This window comes from Gekko japonicus, unplaced genomic scaffold (assembly GCF_001447785.1).
Source record: "Gekko japonicus isolate JY-2015 unplaced genomic scaffold, Gekko_japonicus_V1.1 scaffold944, whole genome shotgun sequence".
Classification (NCBI taxonomy): Eukaryota; Metazoa; Chordata; class Lepidosauria; order Squamata; family Gekkonidae; genus Gekko; species Gekko japonicus.
This window is the reverse complement of record NW_015165857.1, coordinates 31,131-48,551: the sequence shown is the minus strand read 5'-3', so window position 1 is coordinate 48,551 and position 17,421 is coordinate 31,131. Positions and strand designations below refer to the sequence as shown.

Below are 17,421 nucleotides of genomic sequence, written 5' to 3'. Positions count from 1 at the left end.
CCGATCGTGCGGGTCCCCGCAACTGGCACACGCGGAAGTGCTGGGATGCTGGCGGCCGGTGCTCGGGTGCGGTGCTTGGGTGCGCTGTGGTGCTTGGGTGCGCTGCCGGGCCCCTCCGTAGGCCCGGTGGACGTCCTGCTCCTCAGGACTTTCTGGTTTGACCTGGTGGGCCATGGCTGCGTGCGACCGTTCCCATGCGACGGCTGTGGCGAGGGCCTCTTTTAGGTCTACCTTCTCCTTCTCCATGATCCTCCTCCTGAGCTTCTCTTCCTGCAAGCCCACGACAAAATGATCACGGAGGGCATCGTCCAAATGTGCCCCGAAGTTGCAATCGGTGGCAAGATGGCGCAGCTCCGCGAGGAACTCTGCGGCAGTCTCTCTGCCCTGTTGATTGCGGGTGTAAAAGGTTACCCGGCAGGTCAGCTCCGTGGGCTTGGGTGCGAAATGGTTTTGCACCGCGTTGACGATCTGCTCGAATGTGCAGTCTCCGAGGTCCGTCGGGGAAAGTAGTCGCTCGGCCAGGGACACCACGGCGATGCCACAGGAGGCCAGGAGGAATCCCCTCTTCTTGCCCTCATTCTGTGACATCAAAAAATTCCAGCGCGGACTTGGCGCCTTGGACCCAGGAGGCCCAGTCTTGCGGATGGGCTATGTTGAAGGGCGGAAGCAGCCCTAGCCCTGGAGCGGTTGCCATCGTGCGCGTCGGAGCGAGGGGTGGGAGAGAAGTGGTCTCACCGGCTGGATCACTCATCGGATCGCTGCTGCTTCGCGTTCTCTCGGTCCCTCGTGACGGCCCGGCTCAGTTGCGGCTGTATCCCACCTTCGTCGCCACTGTTATGTAGTGGGTAGCCGCATGGATGGACGACAGACAACGACGTAGTGTATAGCACGCTTTATTAGGTACACAACAAGAACCGTGAACAACGGCCCTGGGGCTAACTATATACATCCCTGGGGACACACCCCTGGTCACCATTGGTGGGTTTGAATCTCCCGCCACGGTTCCCATTGGCTCCCCAGTGGAGGGACTAGGAGCCTAGTCCCTATTGTCCTTCCAGAGTCAAGCTCTGGCTGTTCGCTGGCCCCCGGTGGCGGTCAGCATACACAACATTAAGTCCCAGAGGCCAGCTAAGAGTTTGAACCTCTGCTCTTAGGCTGAGCGGGGGACCCCAGTTGATGAGCTTCTGGTGGCATATTGTTCTGAAAACCTGAGAGGGTATAGCCTACCTTTGGGTTTGTTGTTTAATGTACTGTAAAAGTACAGGGTTACCTCTCATCCCTGGACTGGCTTGGGTGGGCGACCTCTGTGTTCCGAGGCAAAGGTCAATGAGGCTGCATATGCAAATAACCTCTGTGTTCTGACTGGCTATGGGGGGGAGAGGAACAGCAAAATGTTTAGAATGTTGGAGGCAGGACTCAGGCAAAGCAGCCAGTGGATAGGGAGACCCTCTGAATGACAGATCAGAGAGCGAACTGATTTTGGAGGTGTGGAATGTTCTAGAGAAGTGCCACCACCATTCGGCTTTTATTTAGAAGGGAGATGCCTTGCAGCTCTCAAACATTTGATGTTTATTCTGTGTGGGTGTTACGTTAAGCAAGTTTGGCCATCCCTGCTATAGAGGGACTGCATGCTTGGGTTCTCCACTCCTCTGTACACCACCCACAGCCGCTTGTAACCCACAAAGTTAGAAAGAAAGGACTGCTGTATATGTAAGCATGGTATAGAACGGGCTGTAACCTTTTCTCCTGGTTGGTTTTATTTCATGTAGGCAAATCACACTCACCTGGAAGAAAGGTTTATTCAGGATACATCAGTGCCAAGCCCAGAAGCTACTGTTAATAGGGTTGCCAGACTCCAGGTGGGGTAAACGTGGAAAACCACCGTGTTTAAACAAAACACACAGTTCTGATATGCTACTATAACTTCATTATTCAATTAAATCCGAGTGCAACCTAATAATTATAGTGCACTGATAACAATGACATAAAGATATACAAATGAATAGGACCATATGAATCTTGTAGGAATGTCCACAGCTACAGAGACAGATATGCCGACAGGATTCAATGCTGGAGGCTGTCTTGCTTTCAGAAAAGAGATGCAGCAAACACCATGCAACACGCCTTCCAGGCAAAAGTTGCGTGTTTCAAGAAATTCTTTTTCAGGCAAATTATTTCTCCTGGAACTAAATTACAAATACAATATAACACAATATACTTCACATAGTATCCGGGGGGCGGGGGGGGGGGCTAGCTTTTCTCCAGTTCTCCGTAGGAACAAACCAGAATGGCCACTCTAATAAAACATCGCTGCACTGATGATGCCAAGAAAATTAAAGGGACAGTACTTACAAAATCTCACACAATTAACAGCTATAACTGTAAATATGCTGATTGCTTAAATGTTGAACTAGATTATAAAAATACACAGCTTCCAGAGGAGTACAGCTGCCATCCCCCCGGGTCCTCCTTTCAGTCAGGTGTGCCCCAGGAAGGGTCTCAGGATTTAGAGGAGGGTGGTGGCAACACCTTTAGACCCTTTTTCTCTGGCCAGCAACCTCTCCTTGACTGATGTGGCCATTCCTCCATGGCCTTCCCTGGGCTGGCCTAATTTAGGCTTGTTTGGTGTTAGGCTGACCTTGGATTAGGGTTGCCAGGTGAGGCTGACAAGCTGGTGGGGGACTTTCCAGGAGCCTCCAGGAGAGGGGAGAGGGAAAGCGCCACTGAACTCCAAAGGGAGTTCTGGCTGTCACATTTAAAGGGACCTCATTGCTTTTAAATGCCTTCCCTCCATTGGAAATCATGGAGGATGAAAGCACCTTCTTTTGGAGCTCATAAAATTTGACCCCCTGGTCAAATCTTGTGAAACCTGGCCAATTTTTTGAAGAGAGGCATCAGATGTTATGCTGAAAATTTGGTGCCTCTGCCTCAAAAAAATAGCCCTCCTTGAGCCCCAGATATCCATGGACGGATTCTCCATTATACCCAATGGTTTCCATAGTGTATAATGGAGCACCCACTGAATATTCCCCCCCCCCGCTTTCTGATAACCCTGAGGGGGGGACCTCCAAACCAGGGGATTCCCTGCCCCCAACTGGGGATTGGCAACCTACCCTGGATCCCCACAGTGCCCTCCCTTCAGTGATGGGCTCATGGTAATGGAATGGAATCTGGTCTTCTGGCCTCCCTGGCTGGGCCTTCCCCTCTCTTGCTTCACCCTCCCCTGAGATTTGAGGCTGCTTTACCTGCCTGCACTGGCTCCAGACAGCCCCTTGCAACTGGCTTCCTCCTCTGGCCTGTTGCCAGGCGTAGCCTGCTGCCTGAGTCCCATCTCCCTTCTGAGGCATGTGCCAGAGCTTCCAGGCTTTGAAGCTGCTGGTGGTGCATTTCCAGGTGGGGCCTCTTCTGCACAGCCTTTTGGTGGACTGCCTGTCTCAGGGGCATCAGAGTAAGGCTGTCCCCTATTGGAGGAGTCTCTTCTGGAGCAGGTGAGTTCAGCAGTGAGGCCACCTCCCCCCAGACACGGTGGCATGAACCTGCATTTCTTTCCCACTCTCCTTTAGGGTGTGTGTGTGTGAGGCAGTTGGGACTCCACAGTTGCAGGGACCAGAGCAGCTGCCCTTGTTTCCCATTGGCTAAGACCCCCCCCCCATCCATCTTGAGTGAAGTTTGAAAAATGAACCAGCTCAGGAGATTGGCTTACATGCCTCAGCCAACTGTGTTGGCTGCAGAACTGCCTTTTCCTGTATGATCAGTTAAGCTCCCCATCTCAATCCCTGCTCTCTATGCCCTGCTTGTGGCTGGGTAAGGTGGATGGCAACTGAAGACAGGGCTTTCTCAGTGATGGCACCCTGTCTTTGGAGCGTCCTCCCCATTGAGGCTCCCCTGCCACTGAATCTGCAGTGCTGGAGGTGCCTGGCTGAAGCCATTCCTGTTCACTCAGGCTTTTCAGTGAAGTTTTATCCCATCTATGTTCTTATTTTATGACCTGCTGATGTTTTTACCACGCATTTTTATTGTTGTTTTATAGTGCTTGTGAAGAAATACATTTTTTCTTTGGAGGTTTGAAATGAGCAAAACCTTCATTGAGTTTTAAAAGTTTTTTTCCTCTGGGCAGAGAACAGGCAGGAAGGGAGGAGGTCAATTCTATTGCTTCCCAGATTTGCCTCAGCCCATCTTCATATAAATGCTAATAGGTCTAGACAATGGGATGGTCAAGGCCCCCCCCCCAGCAGGGAACAGAGATTTGAAGATATTAAGACTAGAAGGACTCCAGGAAGAAATTTCTGGAGATGTCAGGAAAAGCTTCCCGGACCTGGCCTGACAAGGTCAATGAGAGGTGATAAAACTTAGGGGAGCAAGGAGAAAGCTCTCTTTCTTTGGGATGGTGAGTCCATGAGAGCAGCCAACTCTCGACTGAGGAAGCAGCCATTGACCATGTGCTGGCCTAAAGAGCTGGAAAAAGCTTCAAGGTATAGGTAACTCTGTAGAGATCTGTAACTTCCTAAGGAAAAGGAGCCTGTCCTATATTTTAACATCTGATAGGGCATGTATAGAGATAGCGACAGGGGAATTGTGTTTTACCCATTTCTTTTTAATCCCTTGCTCAATCTGGTGCTGGGCTAAAAGTATGTTTGTGAACATTTTCTTTTTAATAAATACTTCATAACTTTGGGTGCTGGTAGTGCATAGCGGCTACTCCTACAAACGTGGAACTTTTGTTTTCCTGTAGAACTTTTGTTCTCCTGAAGCATCTCATACAAAGGATTAGTGGACTTTATTTGGAATTTGTCCTTTGTATTAAGTACTGTTAGATCCTAACCCTTTAAGACATGCATTTTAAAATGAGTGCTAGGGGGAAGGCAGTCAGTTGGCAAGGGGCTATTCCTCCAGGGAGCGCACAAGGCAGTAAACTGTCCCAGTGGTGACCAGGCGCTGGGCAGCATGAGACACAGAGGCAAGGCCTCAGAATTTGAAAGGGAAGCTAGGTAATTCCTGCAAAGGTCAGGTGGTGGTGATGGCTTAATGGAAAGAGAGAAAAGCCTCTCCAGGTATTGGAAAAACCTTGGCAGGCAGGGTGGAACAGGGCCTGCAAGCCAGAGCAGACCCATTCTGCCACAGTGCTATAAATTTTCAATGATTTTGGCTTTATAACTGCCAAGAGTGGGATTTTTTTGTTTATTTTATTGTGTCGTTTACTCTGATTGGTTGTTTGATTTGAATTTTCAATTGTTTTGCTGTTTTAATGTTAGCTGCCTCAAGAAGGTGTCTCCAGAGGCAGCATCCAGTTCACTAAATAAAATTAATTAATTAAATGGGTTCAAAGAAATGTACCCCTTGCGAGAGGAATGTGTCACACCTCCAGGTGTTCAGCTGGAATCCTTCTGTTGATGGCTTTTTTTAAAAAAATTGTTTTACCCTTATCAAAGTTTGTTAGCACAGTTTGCACTGGCTATCAGACTGGAGACTCTGCGTAAGCACTGATTTTATGAAGCCCTTTTCTTTTTGGCTGCAGACTTGGCAGTGTGGAGGGAAAATTGAAGTCTTGCCGTGTTCAAGGGTCGGCCACCTCGAAAGAGCTCACAAACCCTACTTGCTGGATCTGTTCCCTGCTATGAAACGGAATGCATTGCGTGTAGCGGAAGTGTGGATGGATGAGTACAAATATATGGTCTACTACGCCTGGAATATTCCCTTGGAGGTTACTGGCTGACATTATTTTTAATTAATACATAAGTATGAGACCTGAATAACTGAAAGTTAATTTGCCTGAATATTTTCCTTCTTAGGAGCTCCCAGACGGGAGCCAGATGGGAACCAGCTCCAGCTTGGGAAATACCTGGAGATTTGGGGGGTGGAGCCTGAGGATGGTGGAGTTTGGGGAGGGACTTCAGTGTGTGGTATAATACCATAGAGTCCTCCTTTCAAAGCAGACATGTTCTCCAGTGAACTGATCTCTGTCTCCTGGAGATCAGTTTGTAATCCCAGGAGATCTCCAGCCACCACCTCAGCTAAAGAGTACCAGTTATCTGAAGAAGCAGGAAATGAACACATCATTGAAGCCAGCCGTGCATAGCGGCTACTCCTACAAACGTGGAACTTTTGTTTTCCTGTAGAACTTTTGTTCTCCTGAAGCATCTCATACAAAGGATTAGTGGACTTTATTTGGAATTTGTCCTTTGTATTAAGTACTGTTAGATCCTAACCCTTTAAGAAAATATAAGAGTGTGTGTTGAACTTGATAAGTATTGGAACTGTTGAAATTGATTTGGATCAAATATTCTTTCTACTTCGGTTCGTAAGTTATACATGGAGTGTTTGTGTATTGATGCAACCACCTCAAATTTGGCAACCCTGAAGTGACATAATGCTATTGTGCTGATGGTGATATTTTTCTTCATTTCCAGAGCACAGGTGGGAGTTGGGGTTGCCAGTGGAACTGGGAGGACTTCCCCCATAGTGGGAAACCTGGAAACCCCATTTGGAAGTACCTGATGTGATAGTATTGTTAAGGCTAAGTAGGAATGGGATATGGTCGACTATTTGGTCTGGTTGGAAGGCCAACTGTAAGCTCCTCAGAGCTCCTTTAAAAAATTATTATGCTTTTTCTTTAAGTCTGACCAAGTAGAATTTTAAATGTCTGTATTCAACCACATCAAGTTATTTTGCACCAAATGTAATATGCTTGATTTCATACTTCCCCCCCCAGAATCCTGAAGTAGACTTTGGAGATGTTTCTGCAAGAAAAGAACTAAGGAAGAAACTGAATTGTAAAAGCTTTGATTGGTATATAAAAAATGTGTATCCTAATTTAGTACCTCAGACTAACATTGTGGCCTATGGAACAGTAAGTAGACATGAGCATTTCTCAAGCAAGTAATTAACTTGTACTTATTTAGAGCTACCCCATAAAGGAAAATCTGGATTTTTAAAGATTAATCAAACAGGGTTAATCATGTGACTATCCATGGGGAAGGGATCCTGTGAGAGCAGGGGCAGAAACTGAAGGGCCTCTTCACCAGGCCAAATTAAGTATTCATTGTGGATGATCAAACACTTCCATACAGACCTCCCCTTCCCTCCCTTCTAACTGCCATTCCAATAAGAAGTTTTTCCTCTTTAAAAAGGCCATTAGTGTGATTTTACACATATTTGTATGTGATGTCTGCTTTGGTCCTGAATTAAGGGACTCAAAGCAGGGAACCCCTTGTTGATCCTAATGTGGGGCATGTGTGTCAAGGGGGTGTTCATAGGAGAGGACATGTTCTCTCATCACAATATGCACTTGAAAATCAGATATATCTCTCACCTGAATCACTTTTATAGAAGATCGTTACCCCCCACCCCATTCTGGAAGGGTCCCGTCCACCTCCACAACATGCCTAGCAAGTGAAAATGAAGACTTTTAGCATCTTATACACATTAGGCATTTTATACTATGTACCTCAACTTTCTGCTTAATATACCTTGCCTTTCCACATCAAACCCTGGAGACCAAGTACTGTGAGGAAAGTTGAAGAATCTCCACCAGGTTTCTGATTACCCTCACCAAACTGCAACTCCTAGGATGGCTTTGGAAGAAACCAAAATAGTCAATTCAGTGTAAAATGGGTATTTGTTTGTAGTGTGTGGGGGTAGACCCGTGGTCTTATATCTCTGCGTATAATGGAGAACTCAATGGCTTGTTGACTAGAAAAATAACAAATTGCTGGAGCTTGGGATGGTGATGTCCTGGGGTTGCTAGGTCCAGGTCGGGAAATGCGTGGAGATCTGGGGGTGGTCTGGGATGCTGGAGTCTGGGGAGGGGAGGGATCTCAGTAGGGTATAATATCACAGGATCTGCAAAAACCGTTTGCTCCAGGGGAACTGGCAAGAAATTGCAAGTAGATAAATAGGTACCACTTTGGTGGGAAGGTAACAGCATTTCATGCGCCTTGGCGTCTAGTCATGCCGGCCACATGACCACGGAAACGTCTTTGGACAGTGCTGGCTCTTCGGCTTGGAAACAGAGATGAGCACCACCACATCCCTAGAGTTGGATTCAACTGGCTTTCAAAAAAGGGAAACCTTTACCTATAATTCTGAGAGGTTGGCAATCCTATGACCCTAGGGACTTAAAGACAGAACCTTTGGGGGGGAAATGTGAAAGCCATATACGCCGCTCCAAATTAAAATTTATAATACAAAGGCAATCAAATTCAGATTCCCTTGCTTCTTTTACTTAATCAGTAGCTTGACGAAGATGCACCAACTTCCAGATCTGAATGAACATGGCCTGGGCCTGGATAGCCCAGGCAAGCTCGATCTCGACAAATCTTGGAAGCTAAGCAGGGATGACCCTGGAAAGTACTTGGATGGGAGAACTCCAAAGGAATACCAGGGCTGGGATGCTGAGGCAGGCAACTGAAAATGTTCAAGCCCCAGTAGGGGTCACCAGAAGTCACCACGACTTCCAGGCACGCAAGCACGCACACACTCTCTCTCTCTCACACACACAAAATACTAAAAAACAAAATCTGAATGAATGTGGTGGAGGGTCTTGTGTGTTCAGCAAAGCCTTGTAGTTGGGTTGTCAGACCTTAAGAAGATCAATTTACCCTGTCTGTCTTTGAGGGAGTCTTTTATATTCAATGGCCATTCATTGGCCTTGTAACAGTCTCAGCATGTTAGTGATTTGAGTTACTCATCTTGGCAAGGAGGAGATCAGTTTCTTAAGGTGTTCTGCATTTCATTGTTTTTCACTTTGTTTCCCGTTAATAGTTGTAAAGCCAGTCTTTTAGCAAATTTCCTTTACCTCACAGATGAAAAACACATTAAGCGAGGACATCTGCATAGATCAAGGCCCAGTGCCTGGAAATACTCCCATAATGTATGGCTGTCATGGATACGGCCCACAGGTAATTTTAAGATCAGTACTGTTTTGGTTTTGCTTCTGCTGGGTTCTTTCACTAAGCGCTGAAGACGGTAACCATTTTCTAAAAGTAATAACTGCTGTTTCAACATTTCTAATTAAAACTAAATCTATTTCCAGTGAAGATCTCCAGTCATGCAGTCTGCAGATCTACAACATCATTTGAGTTGTGTTCTGCTGAGGGCTCAACAAAGTATCTAGCTGTTACTTTTTTGGGGGGGGGGAGTCTACATATCACATAGAGGGATCCAGTGGCTCACTTTCTCTCAGGTCTCTCACAAAGGCTGATTCTGCATTGGCTTTTCCCTCTGTTGTTTTACGAAACCCACATTGGAACAGATATTCCCCTCTGCATTGCATGCTGCTTTCACTTCCTTTGAACATCGGATTTTATGGTAGCCTCCACACTCCATGCCACTTTCACTTTCTTTAATCATCGGATTTTATGGTACCTTCTGCATAGATTTATGACTGCTTTATGGCTGTTCAGTACAGCATTGCCCCAAGGTATTTGAATGTGGTTTTGAGCTGCACTTTCCCCTCCCAGTTGAGAAAATGTGGAGCGAATGCTAGAGGCAAAGTCTCTTCATGGTCCTAATTTAAAAGTGGCTTGTTCTTGTAGCCCTTTGGTAGAGCAGGGCAAGTAGATCTCTCTGTATGAGGTACAGACAGGCCCCTCTATCATGACAGTAACCAGATGCGGGGGGGGGGGGGGCTCCATTAATTCTTCTAAATTTCTCACCAGATTTTGGAGTTCCAGATTGCCAGGTCTGATATTCCTCATGTGGAAATGATGCACATTTTTTCAGTTCTCTGTGTTCACTGGCATCCTTTTCACTCCCATGCACATTCTTAAAATACTCCAAATAAAGCAAGCTTTATGTTGGTTGTACATATGGTTGTATCAAGATTCTTTTTTGTGCGGTGTTTTATCAGTGTGCAGAAGGTCACTGGTGTTTCAATAAAGTACTGCGCAATATGAGTCTTGATGGAATCATACATATGACTGCCCAAGTCTGGTTGTTGTTTTTTTTACAATGTTTATCATAGTATACTTGTGCAGAAGCAAGGGGGGAATGTCAGTGAACTAACAGAAGTACAACTCGCTCCATGCTTCAGTTCCGGAAATAATGTGAGAAATTCTCCTAGTTAGACTTGCATCGATTATTTAAGGTGTGTGATCACAGCCCTACATATTCTTGTGCTCTCCCCCATTTTTTAAGCAGAAGAGCTTTCTTCTGTCACTTTCTTAGAGCATCTTACGCCAGCCTTTCTGCTGGGGAAAAGCACCTCCCTCAGCAAGACAGATCCTATGGAATCCAACCCATCATGTCTAAGTCTCTGTCCAAATTTCAAAAGCAATCAATCAAAGGGTGGATTAGCAATAGACAGAGTTCAAAAAGCCCAGCTCCACTGAAGCATTACCTTGGTTTTCGTGATGAATCTGGTTTTGTGTACTGGATACTATTACACACTGCTGGCTGACAATGGTGTCAGGTTAACAAAGATGTTACTAAAATGCCCTGTAATCTTCTCTGCCAGCATGTGTTCTATCATAGCACCGGAGAGATCTATGTGGGAAATTTACAAGCTCGGCGCAATGCGGTTGATCGATGCTTGGTTGATACAGGCCAAGAAGAGGTGCCCTTTCTAGAGGAATGCAATGAGGCTATTAAGAAGGGCCTAAGCATGCACTGGGATTTCAGACAGGTAAGGTTCTATACGCCACAGCAGTGTTCCGTCTAAGCTGAGTTACAGTGAGCCAGCTCACAGTTTTTTAGCCTCCGGCTCACACATTTGTGTCTTAGGTCAGGAAGGGTAGCTCCAGAGCAAACTAATTTATGCAGCAGCCAAATCACTCGCTCACAACTTTAATGCCAGTAGTTCACAACGTAGAAGTTTTGCTCACAAGACTCCACAGCTTAGAGGGAATGTTGCTCCACAGTGTCTTTGTTTTTTTACTTTATTTAATTTATATCCCACCCACCCCCCACCGGAACAGGCTCAGCATGGCTTACTTAATATTATAACAAGATAAAACAGTTAAATTAATAAAATTGCAATAAAATAGATCTAAAACAATACATAAAGTGCTAGCACAATAGAATGATGGTGGGCATCTGACAGTCAGTTGGCAACATGGTCTGAGAGCACAGGCCATTCAGTTGGTAGTCTGACATAATTCAAAAAGAACAAACATTTAGGACATGCATTTCTTAGGTTGTCTTTTCTTAGCAAGCTGCCTTGTGATTCTCTGGATCAGAAAATTCTGAGACAAAGGTGCCTGGATGCCCTATAAATGTTGCTTGCTTTGCATCTGCCATTGCGAGAATTGGGGGTGGAAAGTGCCATCAAGTCACAGCTGACTTATGATGATCCTGTACGATTTTCAGAGCAAGAGACGTTCAGAGGTGGTTCTGCCATTGCCTGCCTTCACGTGGCTGCCCCAGGTATCCCTTGGTGGCCTCCCTCCAAATACTAGCCAGGGCTGACCCCACTTAGCTGCCAAGATCTGCCGTGACAGGCAAGCCTAGGTTATCCAGGTCAGGGCAAGATTAATAATTAGCAAACTGGTATAGTTTTCTACATTAGGGATACCGATGTGGTTAATCTAGCAGCAGTGGATTAACATCTGTATCCAGTTTGGTGTAGTGGCTAGGAGCATGGACTCTAATCGGAGAGAACCGGGTTTGATTTCCCCACTCCTCCACATGCAGCTGCTGGTGTGACCTTGGGTCAGACATAAGTTCTTTCAGAACTGTTCTCTCACGGGCAGTTCTCAAAAAGCTCTCTCAGCCCCACCTACCTCACAGGGTCTGCTGTGGGGAGGGGAAGGGGAAGGAGTTTGTAAGCCACTCTGAGACTCCTTTGGGTAGTGAAGGGCGGGGTATAAATCCAATCTCTTCTTCTCTTCTCTTGATTATGTTTAGGAGTGATATATTCAAAAGCCAATGAGTTTTCCAATTTTGCTGCTCATTTTTCAACTGTGAAATAATTCAAAACATTTCTATGCCACTTTTCTTGTCCAAAGCTCAAAAACAATTCAGTCAAATCATCGACTAGCAATCCACAAAAACAAAGAATTAATATAAACTATTTTGAGCTCTGAATTTTGAATCTGCACTTTTGGATGTGAAATATTTCCTGAAAAATTGAAATTCATAGGCTTTAGACTTTTTGGCAGACATCATATACTACCTTTATCAAATACAGCCATGTGCAAAATAGCGCTGCATATTAAATTATCCAATATATTATTACTATAATACAATCCATTACTGTGGCATGGTATTATGAAACACCAATACCACACTTGAGAATGATTTGGGGTAGATGCAAAGCAAGCAACATTTATATAATGGCAGATGCAAAGCAAGCAACATTTATAGCCCTTGACAATGTCTGGTGTACAAAGAAGAAGAGACAACCCTGCAGGGGACAGCAGGGCCATTCCTTGTCTATCTCCAGCTTGCTACTCTTAGGGCAATTTCCTCCTTCTTCCCGGAGGTTCACACTTAGTCTGTCTCTTTCTCGCAGCTAGAGATGTAGTTAGGAACTGATCTCTGTCTCTCTTTACTATCAAGTATATTAGTTCCTAAATAAACCTTTATCTACCCTTTAATCAAGGAGCTGCGGTGGCTCAAGTGGTTAAGATGCTGAACTGCAGGCTGTGGAAGGTCAGTAGTTCAGCAGTACGAAACCCAGGTGCCGCATGATGGAGTGAGCTCCCATCTCTAGTTCCAGCTCCTGCCAACCTAGCAGTTCGAAAGCAAGAAATTCCAAGTAGATAAATAGGTACCACTTCGGTGGGAAGGTAACAGCGTTCCATGCACCTTGGTGTTTAGTCATGCCGGCCACATGACCACGGAAACGTCTTCGGACAGCGCTGGCTCTTCGGCTTTGAAACGGAGATGAGCACCGCAACCCTAGAGTTGGAAGGGAACCTTTACCTTTACCCTTTAATCATGTTGTGCACTGTTGCTGTGTTAATTACTCTGCCGACAGTTCAGAGCTCTTTTTTGGAGTTCTTTTTGGGCTCTTTGGCATGCCATGTTCAGTTCGCCCTTAGCAGTGATTCGTGTACTGAAATGAAGCTTGAACATAGAGGTTTTTCCCTTCTACTCTCTGAAATTACAGCATAAAAAACAATTACAGCTATTGTGCAGAATTACAGATTGAGGCCTAGCAAATTAACAGCTGTCTTAATACTTGCAGAGCTGGATTTTTCAAGTGCAATATGCTGCCTCAAAAACCTGCTTGAGGTGGCTTACAAAAAAAAAAGATGAAATTATAATGCATGAAAAAATGCCATTAAAATCCAGCCATAACATGAAAACAGCAACAAAAAACCCTTTAGCAACCTCAGATAACCTCAGAGAGAGTGTCATTTAGTCTGCAATGGATTGTGTGTTATGGTTCAAGGTAATCAAGCATAACCATTTGTTTGAGCCATGATCTCTCTGTTTTCACCTCTTTATGGCAGGTATGCTGAGTACTACAACCTCTGAAAAGTTCATCATTATTGGAACGGGGCTGTTTTCTCCCATTTGCAAGAAATTTGGCAGGGGGGATCCTTTGGGTGAGGGCTATGGTCCCTGAGAAGTTCATTCTGATAGGAAGGGGGATATTATCTCCTGTTTGCCAGCAATTTGGCAGGGAGGATCCTTTGGGTGATGGGTACGGTCCCTGAGAAGTCCATCCTGATAAGATGGAGGATATTATCTCTTATTTGCCTGAAATTTGTCAAGCAGAACCCCATTGGTGAGGGCCGCAGGGCTCTTTTTGTAGCAGGAATTCCTTTGCATATTAGGCGACACACCCCTAATGTAGCCAATCCTCCAAGAACTTACAGTAACCCGCTCTGTAAGCTCTTGGGGGATTGGCTACATTAGGGATGTGTCGCCTAATATGCAAAGGAGTTTCTGCTACAAAAAGAGCCCTGGGAGGGGCATAATCCATGTGAACACATAGAGCTGTCTTATATGGAGTCAGACTATTGATCAAGAAGAAGAAGAGATTGGATTTATACCCCGCCCTTCACTTGGAGTCTCAGAGCGGCTTACAAACTCCTCTCCCTTCCCCTCCCCACAACAGACCCCCTGTGAGGTGGGTGGGGCTGAGTGACACAAACTGCTCTTTTTCAAGGACAGCTGTGCCAGAGCTTGTGACTGACCCAAGGTCACATCGGCAGGTGCAAGTGGAGGAGTGGGGAATCAAACCCGGTTCTCCCAGATTAGAGTCCGCACACTTAACCACTACACCAAACTGGCTCAAGATCAGTTTGGGCTACTGTACTGTGTCTGATAAGCAGCTGTCCAGGGTCTTCGGTTAATGGTTTTTACATTACCTTCTACATAATCCTTTTTTTAAAAAATCATGGAGATGTTGGGGATTGAACCCTGGGCCTTTTAAGTGCAAAGTAGGTATCCTACCACTGAGCCATGGCCCAACCCCCCACTCCACCCCAAATCATGAATATTTTATCCTAAATGGGTGGAAAACAAAAGTTACACCCAAAATATGTTTTCTATTGCAACTGACGGAAACAAATCATAGCATAAAATTTTGTAGCAATGACCAAAAACCTAATTATTATAAAGTAGTTATTCTTTTCTCCAATGTGGAGAACTGTTGGTTATGAATCAATAAAACTGTTGGTTATGAATCAATAAAAATCACTATTTCATTACAAACCAGTAATGCTATCAAAAACATGACATCCACTGAGGTATGGTTGTATGTCAGTTATCAAACACTGTAAAATATTGGCTGTTAACATGAAAATATTGAAAACCAAGGACATTAAATATAGCTGTCAAATATTTGGTGCATATTGAAGACATGCCCTGGGCCGCTTGGGTAGGGCGGGATATAAATCCCAAAATAAATAAATAAATAAATAAATAAATAATTCACCACCAAAATTATATATTCAAAAGCAAAATTTTCAGAGGAGAATTTTAAGAAGTTTTTGTTTTAGAACAAATTCATTCAAACTCTTAACCCTATGCAGATTAATGTTACATTGTATGGGAAATAAAGAATGCATTAAAATGCAATAAAAAAACTGCAGAGCAGAATGTAAGATTTTTTTTAGAACACACTTATTCAAACTGTCACAATTTACATTTTTGTTTCTGCCTATATTCGTGGAACTTCAACAATGAATAATTTTTATATTATTATTTGCATTTTGTTCTAGGGAGTGGCTGTAGTCAACAGAAAAACTAAAAGATGCCTTGAAATTGTGAAAGACCAGGGGGCATCATATTTCAGACTTGTTTTGCAAAACTGTACGGGTCAAAAGTGGACCATTCAACATACCGTGAAAGACTGGGGAAGCAAAGGAACTGCTGGATAATTTGTGTTGTTCAACTGAACAAGCAGACAATGTGAGATATTAAATACCCACTTGGTTCCCCATTTCCATACTGATCATGATTACTTGTTCTTCCTTTCTCTCTTAGAAAGTCAGTTTGGTTTAGGGGATTCCAAGTTCATTCTGCAGCAATATTAGAACTTTCTTACCCTTCCTCGAAATGCCTCACCCAACAATCTGAGGATTATAATTGCTTTTATTGTAGCAACATCACATTTGTTGGTTCACCAGCATCTAGCATTTTCTCAAAAACCCCAATTTCCTTCTGGTTTTGGAATTTTCAAATGTGTCTGTGGTGAGTTGCAAAAATTTTCTTGATACCCAAGCAATAAATACATAGTTAAAATGTTTACCTCCAGTCAAATTAATTTTGCAAGGTTCCAAGGAATGGCGCATTAAAAAAAATTGTCCAACAAGAGAATTGTGGGTTGGATCCAGACTAGATTGGAAATTTCCACTGATCTCCCTTTTCCTCAGGAGCAGCATTTTGTGGTGATCAGTAGGCTGCAGTTGGGGGCAGGGGGAGGCAGGAAAGTTCAATTCAGCTGATAGAAGAGTTAGCCTGGATCCAACCCATTATATCATGACATCCATTATATTCATTTCAGCTACTTAAACTCCAGCTTCAGAATCTGGCTTGACCTACCAGAAAGAACAAGAACAGATCTGAAGGGGGAAATAATATCCTTCTTGATTAGTGTTAAGATAAATTCTTTCTCAAGGGAAATTGCTGTTAAGGTTAGTCAGTTCATTGTATTTAATAGGTACAGACTGTGACTGCACATTTGCTTAAAGGACTCAGTTAGTATGAATACGTTCTGCCTGTGCTGAAAACATTTGCTTCAGTTTCCATTCAAGGTGCTGGTTTTTGCCTTTAAAACTCTTCAAAACACAGGCTCCATATCCCTGAAGGACCTCCTTTTGGTCTGTTATTGCTGTATTCCAAGAAGTGGTGGGCTTCTCCTCTGGGGGATTTTTCCCTTGGCGAGGGTCCATGGCTCAGTGGTAGAGCATCTGCTTTGCATATAGAAGGTCCCAGGTTCAGTCCCCAGCACCTCCAGTTGAAAGGCTCAGATAGTAGGTGGTGATGAGAAAGATGAGAGAGCCCTTGCTAGTCTGAGTAGACAATAGTGACCTTGATGGACCAATGGTCTGATTCAGGATACTGAGACTTCATGTGTTCACCTCTCCGCTATGATCTTGTGTTTCTGTTCAGTATGCCCAACACTCCTTCCATGCAGATGGGCTTGGTTGGCCTGTTAGAAATTTGGTCACCTTTGTTGTTGTTGTTTCCAGAAGACGTTCTACTCAGTCACTTCCATATTGATCTGTAGGAGGGCCCGTAACACAAGTCCTGTTCAAAAGTTACAGTGAACACATGTACAATCCATGTACAGTGGACACTTCATTGTTCAGTATGTGTGCTGAGTAATTCTCATTTTACAGTCAACACATGTACAGCTGAATGTGTGATACAAACCTCATATTTATCCTGAGTGTCATTCATAAAGTGAAAGCATGTTGGCACTTACAAACAGAGGTATGCACATATTGGCAGGATATATGTGCATTCACTGTAACATAAGGTCAGGGCTACTGTTTCATGTCCAACAGCCTGTAGTTGTGTTTTTCTCTGTGGCAGATGCATTAAGATTTATTTCTTTTATTTAAAACATTTATATCTCACCTTTTTGTACTAACAGGACCACAAAAAGGCTAACAAACAACATGATAAAATACAACATAAAACCAATTAAGAACAGAACTTATATGTGTATGTGTGTATATCTATATCTATCTATCATCCATCCATCCAAGGAATAAGGCCTGTTGTGGAAATAAATACAAGGAGCTCTAAAAAGAGGCTCTGAGCAGGTGCCCCAGCCTTGGGCACTCAGCATCGATTTGCTGCAGCAACCTCAGCAGGATATAATGACACAGAGTCCAACATTTTCTCCAGGGGAACTGATCTCTGCCATTTGGAGAGCAGTTGTAATTCTGAGTGATCTCCAGCCCTCACCTAGTGATTGACAACAATGGTTCCCCAAGAGGAAATGGCTGGTTTGGAGGGTGGAGTCTATGGCAGTATACGTGTCTGAGGTCCCACCACTCCTCAAACCCCACCCTCTCC

The 17,421-nt window shown here is 44.4% G+C and overlaps 1 protein-coding gene across 1 annotated transcript in view; it reads left to right on the top strand.

The window, feature by feature from the left end:
• GALNT8 (polypeptide N-acetylgalactosaminyltransferase 8) overlaps window positions 1–15,272 on the top strand; it is a 38,194-nt gene extending 22,922 nt beyond the window's left edge. The window contains exons 6-10 of the mRNA XM_015411177.1: window positions 5,516–5,701; window positions 6,710–6,847; window positions 8,802–8,897; window positions 10,454–10,621; window positions 15,114–15,272. Coding sequence (XP_015266663.1) covers window positions 5,516–5,701; window positions 6,710–6,847; window positions 8,802–8,897; window positions 10,454–10,621; window positions 15,114–15,272 — 747 coding nt within the window. The remainder of the gene's footprint in view (window positions 1–5,515; window positions 5,702–6,709; window positions 6,848–8,801; window positions 8,898–10,453; window positions 10,622–15,113) is intronic.
• The last annotated feature ends 2,149 nt before the right edge of the window (window positions 15,273–17,421 follow it).